Source organism: Dipodomys spectabilis, unplaced genomic scaffold (genome assembly GCF_019054845.1).
Source record: "Dipodomys spectabilis isolate Male_0828 unplaced genomic scaffold, ASM1905484v1 ptg000024l, whole genome shotgun sequence".
In the NCBI taxonomy this organism is placed as follows: Eukaryota; Metazoa; Chordata; class Mammalia; order Rodentia; family Heteromyidae; genus Dipodomys; species Dipodomys spectabilis.
The window spans coordinates 6117965-6134861 of record NW_024870701.1 but is presented as its reverse complement, the minus strand read 5'-3'; the positions used below and the strand labels follow the sequence as shown (position 1 = coordinate 6134861).

Genomic DNA, 16897 nt, shown 5'->3' with positions numbered 1-16897 from the left:
CTGGGGCTTGAATTCGGGGCCTAGGTGCTGCTCCTGAGTTTTTGTGCTTAAGGCTAGAGCTCTACCTTTGAGCCACAACTCTACTTCCATCTTTTTGGTTGATAATTGGAGATTAAAGTCTCATAGGATTTCCTGCCTGGACTGGGTTCAAACTGTGATCTTTGGATCTGACCACCTGAATAGTGAGGATTGCAGGTGTAAGCCAGTGGTGCCCACTTGGGGTTGTATTTTATAGATGTTATTATGCATTTTCCCCCCAGTCCTGGAGCTTGAACTTAGGGCCTGAGCACTATCCCTGAGCTGCTTTTTGCTCAAGCTAGCACTCTACCACTTGAGCCACAGTACCATTTCTGGCTTTTTCTGTTTATGTGGTACTGGGGAATCAAACCCAGGACTTCATGCATGCTAGGCAAGCACTCTACCATTAAGCTACATTCCCAGCTCCTTTTATTGCATTTTTAGCTGATAATATTTGTACAAGAGCACAGAAAATTTTATGGCCTAAAGAAACACTGAAACTACTGAGACAATCTGAGAGGACATCACTTCCTGTATGACAGATACCATCAGCACTTACTGTAAAGCTGAAAACAAGTGCTGGCATCATTCCCTTCCAACTGGGCAATGTACATTTCTGATAAAATAACATCAAATTTCTATCATCTGTTCTTTTTTCCATTTTAGGAAAAAAGTTGTATAACTGAGCCTGTAGAACAGGGTGAGTGAAAATGGACAGGTACATTACCAGTTATTTGGAAGTTCATAAAAGAGCAGTTAGCCACTTAAAATATTAAGAATATTTTTTCTTTGGCTGGACATCTATGGCTCACACCTGTAATCTCAACTACTCTGGAGGCTGAGATACAAGAATAATGGTTTGAAACCACCCGGGCAGGAAAGTTAATAAAACATTTATCTCCAGTTAACCACCAAAAAGCCAGAAGTGAAGCTGTGACTCAAGTCATAGAGCAGTTAGTGTTGAACTAAAAAGCTCAGAGACATATCCCAGCCTCTGAGTTCAAGTCCTAGGACCTGCATACAAAAAAGAGTATTCTTCTTTGAATATTGACTTTAGGAAATTGTTTCATCATAAGCTATTCTTTCTACAGTGCTATATCCCATCAGTCTTTTTAAAAAAAATACTGCTTTATCAATTAAAATGTAGGTCTGTTGAAGAAATTATTTTTCTCAGTAGTTCTTATGTGAATAGATGAATATAATATATGCTTTTAAATAATGGCCATATTCACTTGTTCTGTCCACTTATTTTCATAAAGAAGATTATTTTTATTTTTTATTTCTTCAGTTTTATATCTGTACTGTAGTTTGAACTCAAGACCTCAAGCTTGCTGTAGCTGATGCTCTACCACTTGAGCCACACCTCCAGCCCTGATTTTTGTTGGTTATTTTAGAGATGGAGTCTGGCGGACTGAAATCTGTCCACTGAAATCTTCTAGATCTCATCCTCCTGAATAGCTAGAATCACAGGTTTATGAGTCCATGGTGCCCAGCTAGGTAATTTAAAGTCAACTACAAAAGTTGGCTGTAGACTGGCCATGAATTGGCTATTGTTTTAGCTGTTATTAGTTACTAACCAAATGAGTTAATCATATATTGCAGACATAGTGGATATGATATAAAGATTCTTACATAGTTCTTTTTTTCTGTTGTAGACACTAGCATTTACATAGAAGAGAAGATCATACAATAAATACAATAAATCTCAGCCTGCTAACAGCTAAAAAATTTGTCTCTTTGTTTAGGAGTTGGTAATGCTTCTCTTAGAATATAATGCTGATACTACCGTGGTAAATGGGAATGGACAGACAGCAAAAGAAGCATCTCATGACAAAGAAATCAGAAACATGCTTGAAGGTAAATATTATGGATCTTAATTTGAATTCTGTTTAATTATATCCAAGGTCCAGCAGAAATTTAAAGGCATGAGGAAATGTGGCCAAACTGATAAGCATGACAGTGAAAGAATGCAGAAATGCAGGACAGGATATTTAAAAGATGTAGCTATTAGACATCATTTGATAACTTAGAGGTAGCTCTGGCTGACTCTGTTGAAGACTTCATCAACAGCAATTTCTGGATTGACATGTTTCATTGTGAACATCAAAGGTTAAATTTCAGTTAAATGTCATTTAAGAAGACATAAGTCTGTAGTAACTCAGAGGCATTTCTCTAAAACAATTTAAAATATTTTCATTGGGAAATCTTATTACTGTAGAATCACTTTCTGAATGGCAGGTGGTTTAATTATTTTTATAGTATTTTTTCATTTTTTTATTGTGAAAATACTGTACAGAGGGGTTACAATTACATAAGCAAGGTAATGAGTACATTTCTTATCAAGCATTATTGCCTCCTCTTTTGTTTCCCCTTACCATCCCTTCCCATCCCTTCCCATATCCTCCCTCCCCCACTTTGTGTAGTATTTTTACCAGAAAAGATCCTGAATTACTACTTTATGAATAAAGATAGTAAATTAAAGTTGCAACTTCACATATATGCTATATTTTCTTTTCCTTATAATTTTTATTATATGTTGATTTTACTTGTTTATTATCTTTAAGTAGTTGTACACAGGAGTTACAGTACATCTTGATCAATGTCACACCTGTCAGCATTTTCAACCATCCCTCCCAACTCATCCCTTCTCTCACTTTTCTTAATTTTGTAGGATATACAATTGATTTGATTGATGTTGATATATTGATTTTATTGATGTGATTATATGTTGATTTTATGAAGTTTTTATTTTATGTTGATTATGACAGGATAGTTTTATACTTAAAGGGTGTTGATTTTGTAATTTTAACTAGTATTTTTATCCATGTAAAAACTAAGGTCCTGCTTTTGACTATTTTCCAATTGATCTTGAGAACTGAACTTTTTTTTTTTTTTTTTGCTGGTCCTGGGTCTTGAACTCAGCCTGGATGCTGTCCCTGAGCTCTTTTGCTCAGGACTAGGACTTTAAATTTTACATTCAGACATTTTGAAAGGAGAGTTAATTTGAGATAAACTCATTGTCAAGGGAACAAGCAAATCATGTAATATCTTTTATCAGGCACTCATTATGTTTTAAAACATACAGAACATATTAATGGAGGTCTCTGTCCTTCAATATATTGTGGTCTAATTGAGAGGATGAAGTAATTTTCTTATTCTGTTCTCTCTTTCTCTCTCTCTCCCTCCCTCCTTCTCCCCCTTTCTCCCTTTCTCTCCCCCTCTCTCTCCCTCCGTCTCTCTCCCTCTCTCCCTCTTTCTCCCTCTCTCCCTCCTTCTCCCTCTCCCCCTCTCTTCTTTTTTTTTTTTTTTTTTTTTTTTTTTTAAATCCTGAACCTTGAGTGGAGCTGAGACTGGAGGCAGCTGAGGACACTTGGGTGAGCAGCTTTGGAGCGACTGCTGGGGTGGGGACAAGTCTCTACTGACATCTCAGCCTTGCGAGTGACAACCTTGGCTGAATAGAGGGACCCAGCTCCCCTAAACCTAGCTAAGCCTTGAGTTTGGCTGAATCGGAAAGGGCCTGAAACATCTCCCAGGGGCCTTATGAAAATTCCCCTCCCCCCCCCAGTTAGAGCCCAAGACACTGGCAATTCAGTTCATAGGATGCATTTGTGCTGATGAGGGGTCAAAGCAGTTGGGGGTTGCTCAAGAGCTTGACCTCAAAGCCTCAGGCTAGCCAGAAAGATGGCTGGTCCTCCATTTCTAGGGCCCTGTCTCTGCCTCTGGCATTTTGCTCCTTAATTGGAGGTAAAGAGTCTCAAGGACTGTCCTGCCCTGGCTGGTTTCAAGTTGAGTATTGAGAGTCTTGGGTGCTGGGCTTTACCTTTTTTCAGTAAGAAAAAAAAAATGTTGTGTTCTTGTGTGTTTGGATGAACTGCCCTTCCCCTGTCATAAAACCGGGGCCTCGAATGCTAAGCAAATACTCCATCACTGTGCGCCAACTCCCAAACTTAAAAAAAAAAAAAGGAATCTGCATATAGGTCAGTTAAAATAAGGTATCCCTAGGGATTGAGATCATCCTTATTTCTTCTTTATTCCCAGCTCTCCCGGTCATGCTGCCAATTCTCCTGGTAAATTCTTTTTTTTTTTTTTTTTTTTTTTATTGTAAAGCTACTATACAGAGGGTCACAGTTACATGAGTGAGGTTATGAGTACACTTCCTCTTGAACATTGTTACCCCCTCCATTGTTTTCCCCCTACCATCCCCTCCCTCCCTCCCTTCCCCGAGGTTCTTTTTTTTTTTTTTTTTTTTGATTGTGATTAAATGATTACATAATTTCAAAGTCACAAGTTCATTCTAACTTCCCTGGAGCAAATTGTCTACCACAGTCTGTAATATATAACAGTGTTCACATGTTATATACCATATTTGTGATCAGCAGCATGAGGATATTTAGTAGTGGTTCAACCAGATGAGCGGGAGTTCTTTGTTTCTTAAGTCCTGTTAGTTTTGTCGTATCACTAACCTTTTGGATTTAGCATCCACTTATGAGGGAGACCATGTACCGTTTGTCTCTTCGTTCTTGGCTTACCTCGCTCAACATGATTCCTTCTAGCTCCATCCATTTCCCTGCAAATGCCATTATTTTGTCATTTCTAATGGCTGCATAATATTCCATTGTGTATAGATACCACAATTTTTGGATCCATTCATCTGTGGTGGGGCACCTAGGTTGTTTCCATATCCTAGCTATTGCGAACAGTGCTGCAATAAACATGGAGGTGCACGTGTCCTTGTATATTGGTTCCTGTTGTTCAGGGTAGATGCCTAGAAGTGGTATGACTGGGTCGTAAGGGAGGTCAATCTTTAGCTTTCTAAGGACCCTCCAGACTGCTTTCCAAAGTGGTTGTATAAGTGTACATTCCCACCAGCAGTGTAATAGGGTTCCTCTTTCTCCACATCCCCTCCAGCATTTGTCGTTGGCTGATTTGTGGATGTGGGACATTCTGACTGGGGTAAGGTGGTATCTCAGGGTTGTCTTTATTTGCATTTCCTTCACCACCAGGGATGATGAACATTTCCTCATGTGTTTCTTTGCCATTTTTATTTCTTCATTTGAGAAGTCCCTCTTTAGTTCCCTTGCCCATTTAGTAATTGGTTTGTTAGGTTTGGGAGGGATTAGTTTCTTGAGTTCCCTGTATATACAGGATGTTAACCCCTTGTCTGATATATTGCTGGTAAATATTTTTTCCCAATTAGTTGGTTGTCTTTCTAGCTTAGTTGCGATAGATTTAGCTGTGCAGAAGCTTTTTATTTTAAGGTAGTCCCATTTGTCGAGTCTCTCTCCAACTTGTTGTGACCCTGGGACTCTGTTCAGGAAGTTCCTTCCTGTGCCTATTAGTTCAAGTGTCTCTCCTACTCTGTCCTGCAGTAGTTTCAGAGATTCAGGTTTAATGTTAAGGTCTTTAATCCATTTTGAGTTGATGTTGGTGCATGGTGATAGGCTGGGGTCCACTTTTAGTTTTCTGCATGTGGCTGCCCAGTTTTCCCAGCACCAGCGGTTGAAGAGGCTGTGTTTCTTCCATTGTATGTCTTTGGCTCCTTTGTCGAATATCAGCTGGCTGTAGGCCTGTGGATTTATATCTGGATCTTCTATTCTGTTCCATTGGTCTTCGGGTCTGTTTTTGTGCCAGTACCATGCTGTCTTTGTGATTATAGCTCTGTAGTAGAGTTTGAAGTTCGGCATGGATAGCCCTCCCATATTGTCTTTATCCCCTAGAATTGTTTTGGCTATTCTAGGTCTTTTGTTGTTCCATATAAATTTTTGGACTGTTTTCTGTATTTCAGTGATGTATGTCATTGGGATTTTAATAGGAATTGCATTGAATTTGTATATTAATTTTGGAAGTATCACCATCTTTACTATATTAAGTCGGCCTATCCAGGAGCATGGGAGGTCTTTCCATTTCCTAGTGTCTTCTGCAATTTCTTTCTTTAACTTTTTATAGTTCTCATTAAATAGTTCTTTTACATCTTTGGTTAGGTTAATTCCTAAATATTTTATTTTTTGGGAGGTTATTGTGAATGGGGTTGCTCCCTTTATTTCCCTCTCTTCCTGTGCGTTATCAGTGTATAGGAAGGCAACTGATTTTTGTGGGTTTATTTTGTATCCTGCTATTTTGCCGAAGTGACTTATGATTTCTAAAAGTTTGGGGATGGAGTTTTTGGGATCGTGGAGGTATAGTATCATGTCGTCTGCAAAAAGGGATAGTTTCACTTCTTCTTTCCCTATGCGGATCCCTTTAATGTCTTTTTCTTGCCTTATTGCCCTGGCTAAGGGTTCTAGGACTATGTTGAAGAGGAGTGGAGACAGTGGACATCCTTGCCTTGTTCCTGTTTTTAGGAGGATTGGTTGCAGCTTTTCCCCATTAAGTATAATATTGGCTATTGGTCTGTCATAAATGGCTTTTATTGTTTTTAGAAATGTTCCTTCTATTCCTATTTTCTCCAGAGCTTTTAGCATGAATGAATGTTGAATTTTATCAAAGGCCTTTTCTGCATCTGTGGCGATAATCATGTGATTCTTGACCTTGGCTCTGTTGATATGCTGGATTACATTTATTGACTTACGTATGTTAAACCATCCCTGTGTCTCTGGGATGAAGCCTACCTGATCATAGTGTATTATTTTTTTTATGTGTTTCTGGATTCTGTTAGCTAGAATCTTGTTAAGGATCTTTGCATCTGTGTTCATCAAGGAGATTGGCCTGTAATTCTCCTTTTTGGTTGGGTCTTTGCCTGGTTTGGGGATGAGTGTGATATTGGCTTCGTAGAATGAGTTTGGGATAGCTCCCTCCTTCTCTGTTTCTCTGAAGAGCTTGAGGAGTATGGGTATTAGTTCTTGTTTAAAGGTCTTATAGAATTCTGCTGTGAATCCATCTGGTCCTGGGCTTTTTTTTGTTGGAAGACTTTTGATAGCTTCCTGTATCTCATTATAGGATATTGGCTTATTTAATTGGTTAACTTCTTCTTTGCTCAGTTTGGGTAACTTGTATTTCTCTAAAAATGCATCCATTTCCGCCAGATTTTCTTCCTTTAGAGAGTATAGCTTTTGAAAGTAGTCTGTTAGAATTGTTTGGATATCTTGGGTACGTGTTGTGATGTTTCCCGTGGCATCCCTAATCCTATTAATATGGGTTTCCTCTCTTCTTTTTTTAATTAATCTTGCCAACGGGCCATCAATTTTGTTTATTTTTTCAAAGAACCAGCTTTTTGTTTGGTTTATTTTGGTTATGGTTTTCTGATTTTCTAATTGGTTAATCTCTGCTCTCAATTTGGTTATCTGGCTTCGTCTAGTAGCTTTAGGTCCCATTTTTTCTTGTTTTTCTAGCTGTTTTAGTTGCAACATGAGATTATTTACTTGGTCTGTCTCCATTCTCTTGATGTGGGCACTGAGGGCAATAAATTTGCCCCTCAGGACTGCTTTTGCTGTGTCCCACAAGTTTCTTTGTGAGGTGTTTTCATTTTCATTGAGTTCTAGGAAATGCTTTATTTCTTCTCTGATCTCTTCTGTTACCCAGGCCTTGTTAAGGAGTGTGCTGTTCAATTTCCATGTATTAGAGAAATTTCTGCGGTATGCTTTGTTATTGAGAGCTAGCTTGATTCCACTGTGGTCAGATAGGATACAGGGGATTATGTCGATCCCTTTGTATTTGCTTAAGTTCCTTGAATGAACTATGATATGGTCTATTTTGGAGAAAGTTCCATGAGCTGCTGAGAAGAATGTGTACTGTGTTGTTTTAGGGTGAAATACTCGGTAGATGTCAGTTAATTCCGCTTGAAGTATGGCCTCACTTAATTCGGTAGCTTCTTTGCCAATCCTCTGGTTGGTAGACCTGTCCTTTGGTGAGAGTGGCGTGTTAAAGTCTCCTAGTATTATCGTATTGGGATCTATTTTATTCTGTAAGTTTGAGAGCATTTGTTTAACATATCTGGGTGCACCGATATTTGGGGCATATAAGTTGATGATGGTTATATCCTCCTCTTGGATTGTTCCCTTTATTAATATGTAATGTCCGTCCTTGTCTTTCTGTACTGATTTTAATGAAAAGTTTATTTTGTCAGATATCAGGATAGCTACACCTGCTTTCTTATTGGGGGAATTTGATTGGTAGATCCTTTTCCACCCCTTCACTCTGAGTTTGTTTGTATGTTTGGCTGAGAGGTGGGTCTCCTGAAGGCAACAGATGGATGGGTCTTGTTTTCTGATCCAGTCCTCAGTTCGTTTTCTTTTAATTGGCGAATTCAGCCCATTTATATTAAGAGAAAGTATAGAGAGATGCATTGTTGTCCCTGCCATTCCGTTTTCCTAAGTTTTTCTTCTTTCCTTTCCTCCTGTGCTTGCTCAGTTAGACTTTGAGTAATGCCTGTTTGGGGCAGGTCCCAGTTCCTGGTTGCTTTCTTCAGGTTGTGTCCCCCCTCTTAGAATTCTTTGTAATGCTGGCTTAATGTTTATGTATTCATTTAGTTTTTCTTTGCTATTAAAAGTTTTCAGTTCTCCATCGAATGTGAATGCTAGCTTTTCCGGGTATATCAGTCTGGGTTGGCAGTTATTGGCTCTCAGGGCTCGTATGGTGCTTTCCCAGGCTTTTCTTGCATTCATTGTTTGTGTGGAGAGATCTGCAGTGATTCTAATTTTTTTCCCGTTGTAGTATAGCTCCTTCTTCATTTTTGCTGCATGCAGGATTGTTTCCTTATTATTCAGATCCATCATTGTTACTATTATGTGCCTAGAAGTGTTTCTCCTGGGATCTTGCTTGTTGGGTGTTCGATAAGCTTTTGTGATGTAGTTAAGATGGTCGTTTTTGAGGTGGGGAAAATTTTCATTGACTATCTTGTTAAATAGGTGTTGCATTCCCTTGCTCTGGAATTCCTCACCTTCGTCCACTCCGATTATGCGAAGGTTAAATTTTTTAGCATTATCTGCTTGCTCTTGAATTTCCCTTTGGTTTAATTTGAGTGATTTTTCCATATCTGTCACTTTTTGGTCCAGTTGGTGTATTCTGTCTTCTGTATCTGACACTCTACCTTCCATTTCATTCACTCTGTTGACCGTGGCTTCTATTGTGGTTTGCATGATGGAAATGGATCCCTTTATGGATTCAATGTTGGTTCTCAGAGTACTGATCTCACCTCTCAATGAGGTGATATCAGTATGCATTACCTCTAATTTGGCGTTTATCTCACTTCTTACTGAGGTTTGTGCAGCTTCTATTTTTGCATCCAATTTTTGTTTGATATCCTGTATATCTTTTGATAGTTCATCCTTGTGCTCTTTCAATTTCTGATCCATTTCTCGCTTTATTTCTTGAGTCATTGCCTCCAGCAACCCTTGGATGTAGTTTTTGTCTTCCATTCCTGCTTTGCTCCCACTGGGGCTCTCCCCTGCGTGGCTGCTGGCTTTTGAGGTGAGCTTGCTGTCCTGGGTAGTGGTAAACCTTGTGATTTTTCTCTGTGATTTTCGCATGGGGGTTCAGGAGACTGCTCTTCAATCTTGTTTTGGTGTGTCTGTCTTTGCTTGGTTGCTGATTCTCTATTGGTAGAGAGAGTCTGTGTCTGATCTGGATTCTGTTGGGAGCCTATTTCCAGCTGCTATTCACTTAGGATTCTCAGCTCTCTGCTGTAGCAATTCCCGCCTTTGGAAGGGTTGAGCAGCCTAGACTGCTTGTGTTTGCTCCTGCGGGTGCTCTTGGGAAGATCAGATGCTCTGGATGCACTCTCCCAAATACTGGAGTCTGCTATGGGCTCCTGATGTGTTTTTGTTTGTTTTGGGCTGGTTGTGGGCTTGAACTCTAGGTTTGGGTGCTGTCCCTCAGCTCTTCAGCTCAGGGCTGGCACCCTACCATTTGAGCCACAGCCCCACTTCTGACCCTTTTTGCTTTGTTCAGGCACCGGTCCCCTGGCCTGGTTCCGGCCCCAGCCTGGAGCGCGCTCGTTAGGCCTGTGCTAATGTGTATACCACCTTGGTTATGCAGCCTGGAGGACACAGTTCAAATTTCTTCTACTGTTGGTAGTCTTGACCCAGGGGCACTGTTCCTGGCTTGAGCATTTAAGCTCCCTTCCCGGGGCGCTCTTGCTCTGGCCTGGCCAGCAGAGTGTGCTCCACCGGCTGGTGGGGCTCTCGAACAGTTCCCAGTTTTAGTGGGTCCTGTGGTCCGGGTGTTGGGGTAGGGAGTCTAGGTCAGGGTCTGGGGATTCCCTCCAGCTCTGGTCTCCCTTGATGGATTCCCTGTCCCCTGATGGGTACTCACCCTGTAGGTCGTCAGTTGTTGTTGCAGTCCGTCAGTTGTTGTTGCAGTCCGAGTTCAGTTGGGGTGGTTGCGGGCTGGGTTGGGCGGCCCCCCGCCGGGTCGTTGCGATCGCGACAGGTCCCTTTGTGGTGCTGCTGGTGCCGACAGGTCCCTTTGTGGCGCTGCTGGTGCCGGGCGGCTTTGGCGGGATGGAGCCTCTCCGCTCCGGTGGAGAGTGATGGGTGGGGTGGGATCCTCCTGGAGACTCCCGGCTGGTAGGTTTCTCTGTTCCTGGCGATCCGCTGTTCTGCAATCCGGTACCTGGTGATCTGCAAGCAGCCCCCTGTGTCTCTGTGGCTCCGGCAGCCCCTGCCGGGCCGGCTGGCCGGCGGCTTGGCGCACTGCCGCGCGCCAGTAAAGGTTGGGGGAGGGGTCTTCGCTCTTCTCTGTTCTGAAATTCTTCTTTTCCTCTCTTTCTTTTTTTGTTATTTTCCACCTCTGGTTTTTCTCTGAGTGTTCGTCTTTTTGTTGTTGTCGGTCTCTTGGGGAGATTAAAGGTTGGAACTCGAACTCTCTTTTTGGTTGGAGAGAGCTGTGGCGTTTCCCTACTGCCCCGTCGCCATCTTGAGAACTCTCCTCTCCCCCTCTCTTCTTAAACTAGGTGCCTGGGTGCTGTCCCTGAGTATCTTTTGCTCAAAGTTAACACACTGATACTTGAACCACAGCACCACCTCTGGCTTTTTCTGTGATTTAATTGGAGATAAGAGTCTCATACACTTTACTGCTCCTAGCTGACTTTGAACTGGAATCCTCAGTTTTCAACCTCTTAGTAGCTAGGAGCATAGGCATGAGCTACTGGCACTGCCTGGCTTGTCATTCATTTATTTATTTAATACTTTTTATTGTAAAGATACTGTGCAGAGGGGTTACAGATACATGAGTAAGGAACATTTCCTATTGAGCATTGTTACCTCCTCCTTTGTTTTCCCCTACTGTCCCCTCCTTCCCCACTTCATCTCTTCCCTCCACCCCAAGTTGTAAAGTTTGTTTTCAACATAGTGTCTTGTATGTCTCATTGTCAGCCTGGTTCAACCTGTATCCTTGTTTCAGCATTTTGTTATTTCCTTTCCTCTCCCCAAATTAGAAAAATGTGTATACAAAATGCAGGGCACTGGAATAAAATACAGTGAAAACAGGGGTTATACCATGGGAGAAGAATATACAAAAGAAACCAAAAAAATTACATCGTACATTACATATACATTAAAAACAACAGTAAAAAAGATAAAAACCTCTTGGGTCCCTATCTTGGGGTTCATTTCACTTAGCATCATCTTATATGGTCATATGTACATAGCTTTTGACCTTTTCTGCTTGTCTGGTAAGATTATCCTAGATGTATACTAGTTATTGCAAATAAGGGAAACCATGGGACCTATGTTTCTTTGGGTCTGGCTTACTTCTCTTAATATAATTTTTTTTAAGTCTTTCCCATTTCCTAACAAATGAGGCAATGTCATTCTTTCTGATGGAGGCATAGAATTCCAGTGTGTGTGTGTGTGTGTGTGTGTGCATACACCATATTTTCTTGATCCATTCATCTAATGAGGGGCATCTGGGTTGTTTCTATATCTTAGTTATGGTAAATAATTCTCTGAAGAAGAAATAAGAATGGCCAATAGACACATGAAGAAATGCTCAACATCTCTGGCCATAAAAGAAATGGAAATCAAAACAACATTGAGATTCCACCTGACCTGAATGGATATAATCAAGAAATCTAATAACAACAAATGCTGGAGGGGATGTGGCTAAAAGGGAACCCTACTGCATTGTTGGTGGGAGTGTAAACTTGTTCAACCACTCTGGAAAGCAGTATGGAGGTTCCTCAAAAAACTACACATAGAGCTTCCCTATGACCCAGCAATTTGGGCGTTTACCCAAATGATCACAAATAAGGCCATACTAAAGGCACAACTATGTTTGTCCTATAATTTTAATGTGTAGAAATGAGAACTAAGAGCTGAGTTGTTCTGACAGACTGGAATGTTAGGTTAGTCTGACAAGTTGAGATTTAATAAGGGAATTGCAAAAAAATGCTCTTAAGGCTTTTCCAAAACCTAAGCTTGATAAAGGCTAATGCAGTTTGTCAGCTCAAGTGGTCTTTGTAAGAACACACCCCCCCTTGCAAACCTAATCTCCGCCCTTGATGGTAGCACCTGTGCAGTAGGTGAGCCTCCCCCCCCCCCCCCTACTTCCAGTCCCCAAGGATATAAAAGGGGCTGCCAAGGAGGCAGATGGCACCATTTTCTCCCTTTCTTCATTAGAACTTGGCTTTGTTAGCTCTGCTGGCAATAAATCTTTTCTTCTATGTAACTTCTGTCCATGTGGTCTTCTGGGTTACTTTCTGCCTGGGTTACATTTTCCTTTCAGTCTTAATCTGGGAAGTAGATTTTATTAAGTGATTCTTTTTTTTTTTTTTTTGTCGGTCGTGGGGCTTGAACTCTGGGCCTGGGCGCTGTCCTTCAGCTCTTCAGCTCAAGGTGAGCACTCTACCACTTGAGCTACAGCACCACTTCCTTAAGTGATTCTTTCTAATGAGATCACCTTAGCCAGATGCAATACCATTTGTGGACAGAGCATTAATTTGTTAATGGGCTATAGGAAGTACATTGAAAAACCAACCTATCAAGACCACAGATAATTCAAAAACCAGATCATAGGGACAATGCACAAAGAAGTAGGCATTAGTTTACCTCAGGCATATTTACATACAATGAAATCACAGTTATATCTGAAGAATTGGTATTTGGGAGAAGGGTTGGTTTTATTTGGGGTTCAACCACAGCAGTCAACAGTTTTGTTTGTGAACTACCATAGACTTTATCTTTGGGTACAATGTGCTAATACAATGCTGACTTAAAGGATTGAGTCTCTTGATTGGTATTCTCAGGTATTAGAATGGAATAGTTTCTTTCTTTGCATTACATTTGTCTTTTATTTTGAAAATTTTCCAAGCTATAGGAAGTTTTTAAGAATAATTCAATAAAATAAAAATATTTTAAAAATTAATATTTTGCCACATCTGGCTTAACCTTTTAAATATTACTTGGTCTTATTTGTTTTGTGTATGTGTATATGTGTGTGTGTGTGTGTGTGTGTGTGTGTGTGTGTGTGTGTATTGAACCATTTGAAAGTAATTTGTAGATGTAGTGATCTCTTGACCATAAGTATTAAAATATGTTTAAGAGCAAGGATACTTTCTTACATAATAACAGTGTCTCTGCTCAGTGTCTCTAAACATTGGTTCTAGGATATCTGTGTATACCTAAGTTGTTTGTACTGAAGTCCCTTATATAAAATTGTACACTATATATAACCTGTACAATCTTCCTGTATACTTTAACATTATCTCTATGTGACTTAACTAATAGAATGTAAGTACTGTGTAAATAATTGTACTGCTATGCTGTATAGGAAATAATGACAAGAGATAAACAAGACTACAATGTTTAGTAAAAATACCATTTAAAAATACTTTCAGTTTGTGGTTGGTTAAATCCACAGAAGTGCAACCCATGGATAATAAGGCTGACTGTATAATGATTATTAGGATATTTAACAGCAGTCTACAGATTATGTGTAATCTAAAATTCAAATGGTACCATTCCTGGAACTTGAATTCAGGGTCCAAGAGTTGTCCTTGAGCTTTTTCCCTCAAGGCTAGCACTCTGCCACTTGAGCCATATCTCTACTTCTGGCTTTTTGGTGGTTAATCACAGATAAGAGTCTGTCTCATGGGCTTTTCTGCCTAGGTTGTCTTTGAACTCTGGTCCTCAGATCTCAGGCTCCTGGGTAACTATTGGCTGCAGCATTTCCAATTTTGATTTTTTTTTAAATCAGTAAAGGCTATGCAAATATATCCAAACATATGAAATTTGAAACACTTATGGGTCCAAGCAATTTAAATAAGTGATATACAACCTATTATGTTATATAATAGGCATTTTGTGTATAAAGCTTGCCAGTTGTCCAAATAATGTCCTTGTAGTATTTTCTACCTAATCTATAGCTAATCTAGAATCTCATGTTGTATCACCACATCTGTTTAAACAGGCTCTTATAAAATTTCTGCTTATGCCAGGAGCTGGTAACTCATGCCTATGACCCTAGCTACTCAGAAGGCTGAGATCTTAGGATTGCTGTTCAAACTAGCCCTGGCAGAATGTTCTTGAGACTTCAAAAAAGCTGGAAGTAGAGGTCAAATGGTAGAGTGCTAGCCTTGAGCAAAAAAACTCGGGGACAGTGCCCAGGCCCTGAGTTTAAGCCCTAGGACTGGCACCCAAAAAAGTCTCTGTTTTTATTTGAAATAATTCTTCAGCTTTAAAAAATAGTAATACTGACCTTTTTGAAGAGGAAGGCAATTGTTGGAATTGTTTGTAGAATGTTTGTCAATTAAGGTTTTTCTTTTCATATGATTAGGTTTAGGATATGCAGTTTTTTAAATTTAAATGTTATTTTAAAGGTGATGTACAGAGGAATTACAGTTATATAAATAAGGTAATGAGTACATTTCTTTTTGAACAGTGTTACCCCTCTCTCATTTTCTTTCACATTTCCCTCTCTTGACTCCCCATTACCCTCAAGTTGTACAGTTCATTTCCAACACGGTCTAGTGAGTATCACTGTTGAATTGGTTTGCCCTTTGTCCCACCACTTCTCTGATTCCCCATCCCTTCCCCAAATCAGATAAACTTATATGCAAGACAAAGGGTACAGAAATAAAAGCAACAAAGGGGGAAAAAAAGAAAAAAAGAAGTAACTGCAAATAGTACAATAAAAAAATACCTCTTGTTTCCATTTCTTGGAGTTCATTTCGATAAGCATCATTTTATATGGTCATATGCACATAGCTATTGAGCCTTTGTGATTCTCTCCTAAGAATATCCTCTTTTGTTCTCATTGTGGAATGGTTAGAATACTGTTTAATCATGTCCAAGTGTAATTATTTGTTTTAATATCCATTAGATTAACTTGTGGGTTTATAGACATATTCTTGTTATTACAAAGAAGAGAAACCATGCAGCCTATATTTCTTTGAGTCTGGCGTACTTCACTTAATATAATTTTTTCCAAGTCTTTCCATTTCCTGATGAATGGGGCAAGGTCCTTCCTTCTTATGGAAGCATAAAATTGCATTGTGTATATATATACCACATTTTCTTGATCTTGTTTTTTTTTGGGGGGGGGGTTTGCTTGTTTTTGGTGCTGATTCTGGGGCTAAAACTCAGGGCATGGTATGCTCCTGGAGTTTTTTGTCTCAAGGATAGAACTCTACCATTTGAGCCACTGAGCTACTTATGCCTTTTTCTGAGTAGTTTATTGGAGATAAGTCTCATGGACTTCTATGCCCTAGGCTGGCTTTGAACTGCCATCCGCAGATCTTAGTCTCCTGAGTAGCTAGGATTCCAGGTGTGAGCTACCAGCTCCCAGCCATCACTGGTAATTTTAACTTTTAATTTCTGGGTGGTCTGTGAGAAAGGTATCTTTTTTCCTTTTTTAACCAGTAAACTGGGTGGTGATGGTAGGGAGAATTTGAGGCTTGTCTTGTTTGCCAGTGGTGTAGCACTCTAATATTTGCCCAAGTCATTTATTCCTATGGTGATTGCAAAGCGGTAATTTTCTATCATGAATGAGATACATTTCTCAGTTGTTTTTCTGCATGTCAACTGTACTATTTAACATATTCTGTGAAAGTATCTGAGCATCTGTCAGGATGCAGGAGATTTCATAACCTCTGAGACCCTAAGTAATTGTGGATTTTGATAGAAATGAGAGTTACTAAATTTAAAATTTAATGGTTCTTGGGATTTGGAGCATTTGCTTTAAGAAACATCCAGAAAAAACTGCAGGAAAGTACATATTATTAATGTACAGATTACAGTTTTCACAAACATTTACCATATGAATAATGCCTTTATCAAGATGTCTGTCACCCACGTTAGAACTTTTGCTTGTCAGCAGTCTTTCAGTTTCCTGAATGAACAAATGCAGGAAGGATTTAATTCAAGAGCATATATAGGATTAAAAAAAATCTGTCCATTTTCGTCATTTCATGAGCCTGGAAGCTCTAGGAATTAACATTATAATACCCTTTATTTCCCTTCCATGAAGTCTGGGACAAATACTGTTATGTATTATTTGATTATTTTTGATAAAATATGCATTGTGTTGGGTACTGTCATAAATGCCTGTGATAAGGACACCAGACTTCAAGAATGATGGGGGGAGTAAATTACATCTTCATACATACATAGAAGTGAGTGTAATAGGGTGTAGAGTATTACTGTTCAGTGGCCATATTATTCCTAGCTACAGGAGAAGTACACTGAGCCTATGTAGAGGAATGTGTCTGAGTATGGAAATAAAATGTGAGAACAGAAGATTAAATGTAGCAAGATTAGTCATTTGTTAACATAAAGCTAAATTAGTTCCTGCTATTCCTATATTCAGTGGATGGGCTTCTTGTAGTTGCAATGTGCTGGCTTGCATAATGTTTCCATTTGAGTTGGCACACAGTAGTTACTATCTGTAGTTACTGTTCATCTGTTTCCTCACTAACCTGGCTCCCCAACCTGCTTCTCTTATCATG

General features: G+C 39.7%; 1 protein-coding gene across 3 annotated transcripts in view; it reads left to right on the top strand.

The window, feature by feature from the left end:
- Osbpl1a (oxysterol binding protein like 1A) overlaps positions 1-16897 on the top strand; it is a 244204-nt gene that overhangs the window by 43006 nt on the left and 184301 nt on the right. For all 3 annotated transcript variants that reach the window (XM_042675295.1, XM_042675297.1, XM_042675296.1), the window contains exon 5: positions 1764-1875. In XM_042675295.1, the coding sequence (XP_042531229.1) occupies positions 1764-1875 (112 nt within the window). The remainder of the gene's footprint in view (positions 1-1763; positions 1876-16897) is intronic.